This window comes from Falco rusticolus, chromosome 19, assembly GCF_015220075.1.
Source record: "Falco rusticolus isolate bFalRus1 chromosome 19, bFalRus1.pri, whole genome shotgun sequence".
In the NCBI taxonomy this organism is placed as follows: Eukaryota; Metazoa; Chordata; class Aves; order Falconiformes; family Falconidae; genus Falco; species Falco rusticolus.
The window spans coordinates 3,165,854-3,181,019 of NC_051205.1; the positions used below are offsets into that span (position 1 = coordinate 3,165,854).

General features: G+C 43.9%; 1 protein-coding gene across 7 annotated transcripts in view; it reads right to left on the reverse strand.

Annotated features, from left to right (window-relative positions):
- Positions 1–15,166, reverse strand: part of ASH1L (ASH1 like histone lysine methyltransferase) — a 64,467-nt gene that overhangs the window by 37,988 nt on the left and 11,313 nt on the right. For 4 of the 7 annotated variants that reach the window (XM_037370838.1, XM_037370842.1, XM_037370841.1 and 1 more), the window contains exon 3: positions 4,913–9,662. In XM_037370838.1, the coding sequence (XP_037226735.1) occupies positions 4,913–9,662 (4,750 nt within the window). Of the gene's footprint in view, positions 1–4,912; positions 9,663–13,296; positions 13,488–15,166 lie in introns of all 7 variants that reach the window. The other 3 variants (XM_037370840.1, XM_037370843.1, XM_037370846.1) reach the window with 3 other exon arrangements.

Below are 15,166 nucleotides of genomic sequence, written 5' to 3' on the forward strand. Positions count from 1 at the left end.
GTTAAACTTTTAGAGGATCCCAAATACTCTTAAAAGCAAAGACAGTGGGATTTGTTAAAATTTCGTAGAAAATTCTGCATGTTGAAATTACGAAAATGTTGAGATATTAAAAATCCAGATACTAGTATAAAAAACCACGTAGGCAAGAATGCATGTGGCAAGTGCGGAATGAGAATATGCACATCATTAAAATCTCTAGAAGATAAAATCTAATGCATACTCTGAGATATCATTTGTGTTAAATAAGCTTAGTGCTGCACATTTTGTCCTCATCTTTCCTTAATAACAGACTCCAAAGAAATGAGTGGGCCACTGAAGTTATGCTCTAAATCAAGGCCACAAATTAGCAACTCTGCAAATGACCATTTGCTTCAATGCCTGAATAGAGACCCTAAAGTACAAGATGATGGGAGAATCTTATAATGCACCAAACGGACTCACCAGAAGTCTTTAGGAAAATCTCTTCTGAGACCCTGTCCTGCCTCAAAGGTTGGGTATTTTTTTTTATCATGGGTGTTACTGGCTCACAGTATGACACCTAAGATATGGCTGACTGATAGAGGAAATAATATCACTTTTCCAAATACTCTAACTTCTTGACAAGGTAGAGGAATAGTTTTCTTTTTCTTTAACTCTTCTCAACACAGGCACAATCGTGAGGCTGCTGGACATTGTCCCAAGTCGCAAATCATGTTTGTGGTGAAGATTTTCTGATTTTCCTGCATGGCATCCTGATGCAGATATGGTGCTGGTGGGCTCTTAAAGAGGGCTCCTGTGCTCTCCGTTTCTACAACACGCCGGTAAAATAGAAGCAGCAGCAGGGCTGTGCGGGGAGACTGCACGTGGTTGCTTAGTACTAGAAAGAGCAGTCACCTGGGGTTTTATTCCAGAATGAATTTTCCTACTGAGAAACTACAAGATGCATTGATTTCATAAAGTGTAGATTAACACAAATACCCTGGAACCTCAAAGAGAAAAAAAAAAAAAAAAAAAAGAAGGAATTATACAGCAGGAATAACTGTTCTAAGCAGAAACAGGCTATAACGGGGGGTAGGGGGGGAAAGAATGTGGGGGACCGCATGGCAAAGCTGTCGGTAACTGCCTTTGGGGCCAGATGATGTTCACGTCCTGCGACGTAGTGCTCATTCCCTCGCGGACTCCAGCCCACCCCGGGTGGCAGCTACCGCTGCCGAGCTCCAGCCAGCGCTCCGGGGGGGCCCTGTGGCACCGGCACCCCCACCCCGAACCGCGCCGCTACGGGCAAGGGCGGCCGCCGGGCCTCGGCCGCAGCGGCTCCCGCGGCACAGGCAGCGGCCGGCAGAGGGCGCCGCTGCCCGACGGCGCGGCCCGGTGCTGCCGCCCCTGCAACGGGCCCTGCTCCGGGCCGTGCCCCGGCTCCATGCTCCCGGCCCGCGCTCCCGCCGGCCGGCCCCGCCCGTGGCTCAGCTCCCATCGCCGGGCCAGCGGCCGGCAGCGCCGAGCTTCACCCGCGTCGCCGCGGGGCACGGGGTCCCACCGAGACGGCTCCGCCCGCGTGGAACAGCGCCGCCTGCCCCGGCCCGGCCCTACCCTAGGCCTGCCCCCGGCCCTGCCCTGCCCTGCCCCAGGCCTGCCCCGGCCCGGCCCTGCCCTAGGCCTGCCCCCGGCCCTGCCCTGCCCCAGGCCTGCCCCGGCCCGGCCCTGCCCCAGGCCTGCCCCCGGCCCTGCCCTGCCCTGCCCCAGGCCTGCCCCGGCCCAGCCCTGCCCTAGGCCTGCCCCGGCCCGGCCCTGCCCTGCCCTAGGCCTGCCCCGGCCCGGCCCTGCCCTGCCCTAGGCCTGCCCCGGCCCGGCCCTGCCCTGCCCTAGGCCTGCCCCGGCCTGCCCCAGGCCTGCCCCGGCCCGGCCCTGCCCTGCCCTAGGCCTGCCCCGGCCCGGCCCTGCCCTGCCCTAGGCCTGCCCCGGCCCGGCCCTGCCCTAGGCCTGCCCCCGGCCCTGCCCTGCCCTGCCCCAGGCCTGCCCCGGCCCGGCCCTGCCCCAGGCCTGCCCCGGCCCGGCCCTGCCCCAGGCCTGCCCCCGGCCCTGCCCTACCCTACCCCAGGCCTGCCCCGGCCCTGCCCTACCCTACCCCAGGCCTGCCCCGGCCCTTTCGCCTTCAGATGGAACGACGGCAGTAACGACCTCGGCCCCTGCACCGCTGTCCACCGAACGGCTGCCCGTGATTTTCTTTGCCTTTCCTTCCAGGAACTGTGAGCAGCACACCCAGACGGGTTTATAATAATCTATCCGTAACTTGAAATAACCCGTGGTGTGAAGCTGCACAAATTTACTGAAGACCACTGCGAACATCGGATGAACAGGTAACAGCATCCTACGAAAACCTTAAAGACGAAACATCAGGGCCTGGTGACCTTCGCTGGCACAATGCGTGTGCACACCACCTGCACGAAACGCCTACAGCATGTAAACTTCTGTCTCTATGAAATACCGGCTTTCGCTAGAGCCCTGTTTGCCAAAAGATGCACGTTTCTAATAACATCTTGGACACGGGCTATCTCTGAAAAGCACCACCTAGTACCATAGAAAGAATTGGTTGAGTTCATTCAACCAGGCAAGGTTCACAAGTCTATGGAAAGGAAGCGTATTTTCCATATGGGATACTTTGAAATAAACTATCATGAATATCCCCTACATATCGCTCAACACAATTTCAGAAGGTATTCTCCGATGCTGGTCTCTGACTGCTCGTTGTAACTGCTCTGATTCAGCGTTCTCTCCACCATGCACCTAAATTGCATGTGGTTTAATAAATAAACAATCTTTGATGCATCGCAGGTTTTTTCTCCATCTGTGCTATTTTCTGAAGTGCACAAAAACATCTGAAGTCTTTCATGGTAATAGTTTCAGAATCACAGTTCAGCACTACAGTTAAAAACAAAAAACCAAAACACAACATGCAACTTGACACCCATCTTAAAAAAAAAAAAGCCAGTCTTTTTACTTTGCTGGGGCCTTTTACTCAATGCAGTTTTAAGTTTTCAGATGCACCGCATGCACATGACGCAGGGCATTAGGAGCTCCTTGTGAATGCGATGAATACTGAGCTGAAAGCCAGCCTCACAATGAACACAGCTGGTTTCCATTGCAGGAAATGGACTCACTGAAAGCGATACACGGCATCTGAGGAACCAGTCAAACAGACTGTGAGAGGGAGAGCGATTCAGAACCTCCACCAGCAGGTTTCAGCTTAAAACATCTCTGCTTTTTCCCTTAATTAGGTTGTTCCTCATAAAAACCCAAGTCAGATCATTCACTGTAATGGAAATCCTCAGGAAATTCCCAGAACTGCACAAGCTACCACAACCAATTCTTCACTTCTCTGAGCCAAATTTAACCCTTTTGGTGACCTACTGCGCTTTGAATTTTTCTTTCCATGGCTGCAGGAGAAGCAATCTCATGGCTTTATTGCTTTCTCCTGACTGCCCCCTGCCCCAAGCAGTTTTAGTAACATGAAATAGTATGAAGGAATATGAACTTGTAGAAAAACCCAGCTACATCCAACTGCCCTTAAAATAAAGAACCAAAATGCTACCCCCTCAAATGCCAAAATAAAAAAAAAAAAAAAAAAAAGAGAAAAACCCCTTCCATACATATGTGGCCAGAGCAGGGGGGTGGCGAGAGGCATCAGAGCAGGAGTATCACAAGAAAACGAGGAAGATGGGAGTAAGGAATGTGAGGAGGTATTTATTCATTACTGGTAGCTGGTTTTTTGCTTGGCTCTTGCTCTGTGAAATACATCACAAGTGCTTTTTGACAAATGCTATAAATTTCAAGGGAGAGTGTAGGTATGTGTTGGAGGGAGGGGAGAGAAGCTATCAGACTTCCTTCACACATCAGAAGCAAGCAAGTCAGAGCACAAGCCACACTTTTATCTTTCGCAGGTTATCTTTGTTATGTGGTCTCACCAATGTGTCCCTGGCAATTAAAACAGAAGTGGATAAAATGTGAAAACTATTCCCACAAACATCTGTAATAATAAACTACAGCATGAAGTGACACTTAAGGCAGAAGGGAAAGCAATGTATAATATAGCTTCGTCAAGTCTTGAATTTCACATTAAATTTTTTTTCTCCTTAATATTATGCAAATAATTGTGATCTTACACAGTTTCAGAGTGGAGGTCTTTTCCTTAAGCAGCAACCCTCTGACAGCATCACTGCAATGTTCTGCATATACAGACTGAGCTAGCTCTGTTTCAGTTTTGCTTGAGGCTATGTAAGATGAGTTTCCCAACTATGAATAAAGCAGTTATTACAAGGTTTGGTCTTAGGCATTCCCACCATCATTTAGCAACTGTTCTGAGGTACTGCTAGAGGCCGCAACTCAAGGATCAAAAGCTATGCTGTAGCAAAGATTATCAAAATAACTAAAATGGAGATGCAAAAAGAAAAGGAAACATTTTCTTAAATGGAAAGGTTATTCACAACAGTAGCACCAACAGCTAGTCTAAACCAAATCAACCAAACTTCAAGACAAACAGAAACAAGGCTCTTAAAGTATCAAAAAACACACAAAATTTTAACTCATTTCTCCAGAAAGTTAAAATTGCAAGGAAAAAGACCTTTTCATGAGAAAGCATCCTTAGCATAACTTTATATACTGCTATAACAAAGCAAGGAAAATCTGGTGGGAAGAGGTACTTACACAATCCCATAAGCAGCTCTGGAGGAGACACGATGTTAATCTGTACCAAATGCTGCATGGAACAGTGCTTTACCAGAATAGAGACGCTTGCGAAAGCAAGAGTAGTACTGAAATTCAACACTGAAAGAGTCCTACCAAGCCACAGCTACACCTGCCATCCCTTTCTAGCGCATGTTTGGTAGAACAAAATAGCAAGATTCAAGGGAAGTACGCACAATGAGAGCTCCCTTACCTGACAGCGGCTGTAACGCCTTTTCAATAGAAGGCAACGGTTCCTTTCTGAGAGGTCGATTTAGCGAGGTGTCTTGTGCACTGAAGAGTCCAGGGCTGTCAGTTAATTTTTTACGTCCATTGGTGCTGGTAGAGTTTGTGACTCTGCAGCTGCCTATTGCACTTGTGAAAAGATTTGTGTGTTCATCGCTGCTGGCTGGCTCAGAGCTTGGAGTAAATCCCCCCAGGGACAGACCTGGGGAATTTTCTGAACAGTCTATCTGTAGCGGTGTCTGCAATCCCAGTGCTAAAGAACTAGACTCTGAAGGCTCTCTCCTGACCCACTGTTCATCTCTGCTTAGCAAACCCTTTGAAGGTGACAGGTGTGGACAAGACATGTGACATCTGTGTTTCTCTTTATGTTTGTACCTCTCACCAACAGCCTCCTTCCCAAATCTGTAGCGCTTCAAGGACTCCAGAACTGTTCTAGAAGAGCTATTAGCTGTTATAGTGTCCATGGAAACCTGTGGTTGTTCAGAAGAACGATGTTCTCTGTGTTTGTGGCGATGTCTATGCTTATGTTCAAGCATCCAGCCATAAGCCATTTCAGGTGGAACACTGGGGTACGTGCTCATTGACAAGAGCGGAGTCCTACTTGTCGTGAGGAAAGCCTCCTGGCGTAGCAGTTTATGTTTCTTCTTGTGATATTTGGTGGGATTGAGAAGCAAATGGCCTGTATGCATGTAGGAAGGTGGTGGCAGGGGGGTAGTAAAAGAAGGAGAAGGCGGAGGAGGATAAAGAGTAGGAGGGTACCTTCCATAATAACCTAAGCCTATGGGAGCAGCTGCAAGGGGAGAAGGAGAGTAAGGCATGCCATAAGAGGGATAGAACCCAGTACTGGAGAGAGGAAAGCTGAGACTATGCATAAAAGGCATTTCTGCCATAGCCTCCCGCATTTTTGGAGGCCTGCCTCTCTTTTTCTTTAAATCGGGTTTTCTAATGTAGTGCAAAGGATCTAAAGGAAAAGTAGGATGGGTATAGAAACTATTGAAATTTATCCTAAAAATGGTAGGCAGTAAATCTCGGGGTATAAAATGGTGACTTCTGTGGGTTATTCTAATTTCACTTAACCGACTTATTAATTCTTCTAATTCAGCAAGGAAATCTGGGTCCTGCCTACCTCGAAGCTGAGGATACTTCTTTTTCCTTTTTCGCTTCTGTCGCTTCATTTTGTCATAACTAAGGTAATCATGACTGCGGCGCTTACATTTGTGTTTATGCTTTTCTTTTAGATTACTTAAAACGGTGGAAGTTTCAGGTGGAATAAGGGAAACATGATCAAAGGAATGCCTTTTCTTCTTTTGCCCACAAAACTTCTCCGCTCGATCTGAAGTACTGTTGTTATCTGTTCCTATTCCACTGTCGCTGGGAATCGTCTCATCGCTGTGAGACTCGCTTACCGGGGAAGGAGTGGCTTCTTTCAGGGATGTCAGCTCACTCAAGTGAGAAGGAGAGTTTGGCAGCAATGTAGGTGGAGATAATCTCCTCCTTCCCTTAGCAGCTTTTTTCATTGCAAGTGTCTGAACAACACTTCCTTGTCTGGAGTGTATGTGTAAATACGGCACTGAGCTGGGCTCAATAAATCCTGCATCGCTGCTGACAGGGCTCTGTCCCCCGCTCACTGCAGAAGACTGGGAGCAGACTGGAGATGGAAGAATCTCTGAATTATTAGCTGTTGAAGGCAGCAAATGGGGAAGTACTTGTCCTAGTGATGTACCAGGAGCTTGTTGAGCAGACTTCTCAAGAACTGTCAAACTGGCAGAGCTGCTAGTTAAAATGCCGTTCAGCACAGCTTTAGGTTTCCTTCCTCTCCTTTTTCCTATATAAATTGTTCCTTTCTTGCTGACGTTTATTTGCTGGCCTAATTTTGAACCAAATGTGGCAGCAAGAGTTGACACTGTATTGTGGAGTTTAGATTGCACTTTCCCTTTGTTATTTGGTTCCACTGTACTAGACAGAATCTGATTCAAAAGCTTCTTTCGCTTCAGAGTTTTCATTTTATTTATTTTTCGAATAATTGTTTTCATTAACTGTCCATTATTTCTCTTGGCAACTTTTCTGTCTGAGTCTACTTCCAAATCAGTCATGCTACAAATATTAGGTTTTTGGACTTCTTCTGGCCCTCGGAGCTGGTCCTTTCTCTCAAAAAAATCCCCAGTTCGATGCTGATCGCTCTCAGACCCTATCTTGCTCGAGTTATCTGTTCCAACAAAAGGTGCCACAGAAAGAATAGGTGGCTTCATTTTAATTGATGACCTGATCTGTCTTTTAGGTCTCCCTCTCTTTTTAGGAAAAGGTTGTCCTGATAAGCTCTGTTTTAGGGAGGGAATTTCTACTTCAGGCTGCAAAATGGGAGGTTCTTGCTCTTCTTTTGACTGCACTGAAAAGACTTTTGATGCTGGGATCTTTAGAGTTCTTTTGGGGGGACCTTCGAGCTCTGGCATCTCCTTGGATTTAGGTCTTCCTCTTTTGGGTTTATACATGTCAGGTAAGAAATCATCTGACATACACAAACTGGAGGGTTGTTTGTGAGTACTGTAGAACTTTTGAGTTTGCTTTTCAGTCTCAGCTAACAGCGCAAGAGACTGTCCATTAGCTTCATTCAGTTTTGGCAACTGATGTTTGACAAATTCATGCTCCACAAATGAAGAAGATCCTATGTTTTTCAAGAATTTGGCCTGCTCCAAATTACTGCTTGATAGTGCACTGTATGAAATGTTTTTAAAAAGCTCTGACCTTTCTAGTTCTAGACCCTTGGGAGGTCGACATGTGCTTCTTGACACCACCTTAGTCCATCGTGGTTTCCTTCCTTTTCTTTTCTTTAAAGGTTTTGACTGCTGAGAAGTGCTCAGATTTTTCGCTCCTTGGCAGGATTTATCTGATGCAGCTATTGCACCAATCTTTAGGAACTGCTTGCTACTAAACAAGCTTGTAAAGCTAACCACTGAAGGGGTGACAGTAGCATGAATGCTTGTTTCAGCTGCCAAAATGGGCTTTTTCCCTGTAGAAGGACTAGTTCTTGAAGTTTCTACGTAAGTAGCTTTTGAATCATTTAAATCCTTATCAGCACCTTTAAAATCGGTGCTCAGCGTATGGTTCAATGTTCTGTTTATATTCAGAAGTGTACTGTCAGAAGAAAACTGAGTTTTGCCAATCTGATCTGAAATACCTTCCAAGAGATCTGCTGTGGAACTTAAATGCAGCGGGTTAGATGCTAACTGTGAAGACGTTGTTGAGAGGCTCCTGTTTAAGGTGGTAACAGACACAGTGGGTGATGGCGATGGGAGATTTCCCTCTCCTACTGCACTAAATGGGGACTTTGCTGTCGATACATCTGAAGCACCTCCTGTTCTGAAGTCTGGTGAAGTGCAATATACGGGAGGCTGTTTTTCATGCTTAGATGTTTCATAAATCCCTTTTTCACTGGTTGAGTAAGCATCCTGTGGAACGCAGATTCCTTCATTAAACATCTCTTTGCCTACATCAGCAATTTCTTTCCGAATCGAAAATTTGTCCAAGATACTTTCTTTATTCTGTCTCATAATATGCTTCTCAAATGTTTTGCTAGCAGTATTTTCCTTCAATAAATCTGTAGTCTCATGGCTTTCAAGGCTACTGAGGTTTGAATTGCAAGGAAGCTTAAAGGGCTCCGCGGCAGGCGCAACAGAGTCTGCTTTCAGAGTTCCAGAGTCCTTGTTAACCAAACCAACCGGACTGCCGATTCCTGCTGGCTTCTTTCCAGAGTCCTTGCTAACCAATCCCACTGGACTGCTAATCCCTGGCATCTTCCTCCCAGCATCCTTGTTAACTGGCCCCACTGGGCTGCCAATCCCTGGTGTCTTCCTTCCAGAGTCTTTGTTCGTCAGAACTGTCGTATTGCCAGTCCCTGGCATCTTTCTCCCAGAATCCTTGTTAACCAATCCTGTAGGACTATTTATTCCCAACAACTTCTTCCCAGCATCCTTGTTAATCAATCCTGCTGGAGTGCCAATCCCTACTGGCTTCTTGACAGACTCCTTATTAGTCAATCCAGCTGGAGTGCCGATACCTGGAAGTTTCCTCCCAACATCTTTGCTGATCAATCCAACCGCAGAGCTGGTCACTGGCTGTTTCTTTCCAGAGTCCTTGCTAACTAACCCAGTCGGAGTGCTGATCCCTGGTGGTCTCTTTCCAGAGTCCTTGTTAACCGATCCAATTAATGGGCCGATCCCTTGTGGCTTCTTCCCAGAGTCTTTGTTAACCAATATGGCTGCACTACCAATCCCTAATGGCTTCTTCCCTGAGTCCTTGTTAACCAATCCAACGGCGATACCAGATCCTGGCAATTTCTTTACCAAATCTTTATTAACTAACCCACTCGCAGTTATGGTTCCTGGTAGCTTCTTCCCAGAGTCTTTAACCAAACCAGACGCAGATCCATTTCCAGGCTTCTTCTGCTTTGTTTTGGAAGACTTTGAAGGAGGACAAGTTGCAATAAGTTGAGCCAATTTTTCTGTTACCGTTGTTGCTCCGTTAATTTGTGTTCTATCCTTTAAGTCAGAATTATGGCTACTGGTAAGAGTCGGAGGAGATGACTTTATATAATCTGTCATTTCAGAGTGCAATGGGGAAACTTTCTTAGATAAAGGATTTGTTTCTACTTGTATACCTTCTTCCACATGTAATTCAACTGTTGCAACTTCTCCAGCTTTCTTGTACGACTTTGAAGGGTCCTAGAAGTTAATAAAAAAAAAAAACTTTAGGAACAGAGCACAAAGACTCAAGAGTAACACTGTTATCTTTTTATGTTGAGGTGATGAATACCTGCTTTTGATAATATGGTGACTATATAAACACATGCTTCATGATCCTATTAATTTTAAAACAAATATATTTCAGCGGACACGTTAAGGCTTTCCTGATGTTAAATCAAACTTGCTCCCAGTCCTGAAACATAAACCATTTAATCTGTCCCCCAATTATAAACATTCTCTAAAAATACTGTTGGTGTTTATGAAAAAAAAAAAAAACCAAACCAAAAACCCCAAACAAAACACTAACAATTATGTATGGGGCTAACTATATATAGTGCGATAGCACGTGAAGATCTCACATGCTCACAAGCAGCTGAGCAACACACTGCAAGGGCAGGCATCGTGTAAACCTGTCCATGCACAGCTCCACCAGTGCTTCTCAGTCTTGTCCCACGATATCCTCCAGCCACTGTAGTAACAGGTTCTCCTCACAGCAGACTGCTGACAGTACTAAAATAAGTCAAATTCTTCTGTGGTTTGTATGGGACGGGACGGATGGACACACACCACGCATGGCCTAAATGAAACTTGTGAAGTCATGTTCAGTTCTGACCTAACCGGATTTGAGATGTATTCTGTAAAGTTTAAGAAAACCTGCAACACTCAATAAATCCTATTAGGAACATCTCAATAAATTAATCTTTTATTTTGGAAGGACATTTTTCCATACATACAGTGCCCAGCACATCTCTGAAACGCATGGGATACACTCACCCCAAGCAGGGGCTAAGAAAGGAAGACTGATTGCTTATGGGATAATTGCATATGCACACTATTTGAAAACCTACTGGGATCTACTTTCTCAAGCATAAAGGGCAAAGGGCATCAACGCCACACCTATTTATCCCTCTGCAGTAAAAATTAGTAAGACAATTGGATGGCACTGTACTTGATTACAGTCAGCATAAGATTTATCAAATTTTACAAAACGGTAACTATGGTTGGCCATAGCTATGCCGAAGAAAGATATAGCCTGGATTCCTTTGAAATCATTTGATAAACAGCAAACTTTGGTGCTGATCATGAACAAAGTACTTGTTCGGTAAGCTACACCAGCATGGCTTAAACAGAAGGCTGCAAGCTGGATTCAGTCTGGCAGTTTCCTGGAGATGGGAAGTAGCTGCTTGGCTAATGCGCTGCCTCAGCTGTCAGAGCCTCTGCAGCGCACAGCCAGGCACTCCAGACCTCGAGCGGCTGCCTTCCTGCAGGCATGGAGCAAGAGGTGTGTTCCCTGCTGCCCACATCCAGGCCTGGCACTTAGGTGGAAACTATCGAGTCAGCAGGACACACAACCTGACTCCAAATCTGGAATCTGATCAATTCTGCTGATGCTCTTGGACATACCTGGAGTAGACTCCGAGTGCTACAGATATTAACTAAATAGTATTAGTCTTTCTGATCAACCTGAATGAAAACCTCCATAGAGTTACATCCTCTTTTCTATGGTCTTAAGTTTTGAAATGAACTTTGGAACTAAATTTTAATCTTTGTTCAGTGGGCTTCAGACACATTTGAAAAATTCACCAACTGACTTGGGAATTCAACTCTTCGTTCCTGTATTTGCTGAGCCACCTGTGTATACACTCTCTTCCTTCTTCTTTCTCCTAATTCTCCTGTATAGTCTGCTACCTTACTAGACAGCTTCTGTTGTCTTCTCATATTTTACCATTTCTGAGTATCAAATGCTTCATGTTAGGCTCCACTTTTTCCTAACCACTCTTGCTTCCAAACAAAGAGCTTGGAAGCTTTATTAAGTATTTAAATAAATACATACATGCATACATAAGAAAACCCTTCGGAACACTAGCTTTGATCTAAATAAGATGCCAAGATTTTAAAAACATGACTTCAGCATCAAACAAGGATTCTTTGAAAGCTGAAGGCATTTGCCCTGGAAAATTTTTTTCTCGTCTAGGGTGAGTGAATTTTCCAAGCACACTGAAAATTATTTCAAAGAACATGAAAAACAAACCAAGAAGAGTCTATTTGAGATGACAGACAGGAAGTCAAAAAAGTTCGTAATTCTCTCAGCATTTTAACCCAAAAATTTTTATATGAGAAATCATTTTTTTCCCCATAAAGCCACTTAATAATCAGTATGATTAACAGAAGCATTTTTGGGGATGGTGGTGGTGTTAATATAGACATCTTGATCAAAATACCTAATCTTCAGAGAAAGCTGTGCTCATCTGACTGCTGCAGTAGCTGCAAAAGCATTATAAAAACCAGCCAACACAGAGCATAGAGTCAGAATTCCTTCTTGCAATTCCGTATTACTAAGAATTTCAAATTTTCTGTTAAATTGAATGGGAGGCATTGGTATCACTGAGAAGTATCATACAGAAAGAATAAGACTACTGCAAACAGATGATAAAAATTAAACCTAAGTAGTGCACAACCACAAACTTCAGGAATAACAAAGACATCTTCTGCATGAAGGCAACAATGGAAGAAAAGAATTTGAATACACTGCTCACAATCTGACGAAATCCTCTCAGCTTACACCAGCATCAGTACAAGCCTACCAGCAACAGCTGTAAGTGGTGGTACACTCCAACTGCAAGCATTTTTAATAAGGTTATGTAAAAACGAGTGAAAACAGATCACCCCACATGTCTCAGCCTAGCCTTGATCACTGCCTATTTCTTTACCAGGTCCACGCTAAAATCCTTGATGTACGAGAAGCTAAATTCCACCAGCTGTTATGATCGCTGCCCTACCAGCCCAAGTATGTTTCCAGAAAGTAAACAAGATTTCACAAGAGCAGTGATATGTCACTGATCAAAGTTCTTATCCTGGGGGAGGGTGGCCCCGAGCATTGGTTGGGGTCACATCGGTTGGGGCTGGATGTCTCTGAACCTGCTGCAGTTGTAGAACAAAACCCACCAGTCCTATCGGTTACTGGTTTTAAAGCTGTGGCGTAAAAGAGACTGTGGTCTGTGGAGAATAGTTTGGCACTTAGCCCAGCTTTTCTGTGGCAGCTGCAATCTTATGTAAATTATGCTGGAGCATCACATTTCAGGAACTTCCCCTCAACTTAGCCACCCTCATACTCACAAAACATACAGCTGGGAGGCGGGGAGCAGCCATGATACGTCCTACTGCACTGGAGACAAAAAAGGTGCCACGCTTTCCTGAAATAACTTCTATTGCACAAACAATCACTCCATCAGATGGGAAGGAGAGATGGTGAAGTCCAAAACAAGTTACAGAGTGCTTTCAGTGCGTACAGCACTTCCAAGCTTCAGCAGCTGCCGTGGCCACGTTCATGCACAGCTCTACAAATGCCTATCTAGCCTCTTGTTTTCGTTTTGCTCCTGGTGCTGGAAGCTGGCCTTAAATGCAGCGCATTCTCGTTTCAATCTTGCGGTTCCAGGGAGCACAGCGCCCTGCTTCACTGTTTGACTTGAAATGCACAGTTTTGTATCAGAGAAAGCGTCAGAGTTTAATGCAGATAGGTCTGTGAGGACTATTAAATCACTCGCAGAAAAAAATCAAAACCTGCCCCCCCCAAACCCTAACATCTTCTAGATGTTTCATCCATCCGACTCACCTCATACGTCTGCAAACAAGCACACACTTCAAGCTTCTTCGCTGATGCCTCTATGTTGCAATGCCAAGTTGACAATGACCATATAAGTCTAAAACAATTTTTCTTGGATTATACACGTTTTCAGTCAAGACTTCTAGACTCATCCTACATTACTCTGGCTTTCGGATGGTAGGTTTCATCTAGGTGCAAAGCTGTTTAAAAAGGTCTAGATTACATTACAATAAAAACCATTTTGTGCTTTAAAAATGAAAACATTTATTCCTGTGCAATCTTTAACTGGCTGCCCTAAATATATGCCCTAAAAATAATAACTGGCTGCCCTAAAACTCTATCCAACAAAAGAACTGCCCAAAGCAGTTACATAAAACATGTAAGTTTTTATAAAATTGGTATTATTGTTAATTCTGCACTAAGCTGAATCTAAAATTTTAAATCTTCTATGCAGACATATGGTTTCTAGATCTGCATCACTAATTTGAGGAGTAAAAATTTCAGGTTATTTCAATATAAACTATTAACAGGTTATAATCAATCATTCCAGAATTATCACAGGCACTAACAGCAAAAAACTGCCTTTACATCTAAAAAAGGCATTCATTGCTACACTACAGCATGTTCTCAAGGTTTATTACTACCAGATTATTATTTACTGTTATCATTATTGGTACTTATTTGCAAAATGCTTAGGAGTAAATAATCTTTCACAAGAACAAGTCTATTGTAAAATTCATACTTCTAACACTACAACCAAATTAGGAAATGCAAGATAGTCTCAGCTTCCAAAAGCTGAAATAGAAGAAAACAGATTGTTAATGAAAATTTTGTTTGTTAATTCTCTTGAGAACTACCAGCAAGCAATGAGGGTTTTTTATATGTATATATAGAGAGAAAGACAGAGAGAGAAAGACAGAGAGAGAGATTTACCCATTATTATTTTAGCTATTGTACTTCTGGCCAAGGCCCAGGCTGTAATTCAAATGAGCATTCAGAAGGATCACAGAAATTGTTTGTGTAGTTGTGGCATCAATATATTCTATACAAGTTCCCCAAATAATAATGACTGAAAGTGTTTGCTGTTGATTTTTCACCACCAAGACTTTTTAGTCTTTTCTAAAAGGAAGTTTTAGCTAACCACCAGGGAAAAAAAGACTTTGTGCAATTAGTCTGAGACAAAAAACTTATGTCCCAGATCCTGCAGAAAATGTTGAGCTACTCCAAAAGAAAACAAACCACTTATTTAGCTTTGTTACTTTTTTGCTTGAAAATCTGCAGTTAGTGGCTGTGATTTCATCAGCAAACTTTCCTGTAGAGTTTCCCTACATAACCAAGGGCAATAGAAAGAACTACAGAATACCGCACTCAGCACTTTTACACAGAAATAAGGAGATGGAGCAAAAGACATGTTCCAACTTGCTTCACTGTTTTACCATGACTATTTTAGAATTACAACAGGCTGTTACTACCACTTTTTGCCTTCCTATTTTCTAAAACTTAACGAATGCAACTTTGCTGTATCACTGGCTACATTTACCTTGCAAGCATAGGTAAACCATTCACACGTTCTTGTGCTAAAACTAACAGAAACAAAATTTGTATTCAGGGCTTAGGTTTTCAGGCTTAGGAAAGGTACACTGGCCATATAGCAAAGTCTGTCTGTCACAGGACACTCCTCTGAAAGCAAGAAATCTAGTTTCTTATTCAGTGTCAAAAAGCAAACTGAATACTGCTTTGCCATTACAGTAACTTCTAATGTTGTTTCTCTTAACACCTGGGAAACTTGGCCATTTCCTGGTCTCTCTGTTCTATGATTTTCTCTTCAGAAGACTATTAACTGTTTTGCGTACACATTTCTGGAGGACAAATTGTTAAT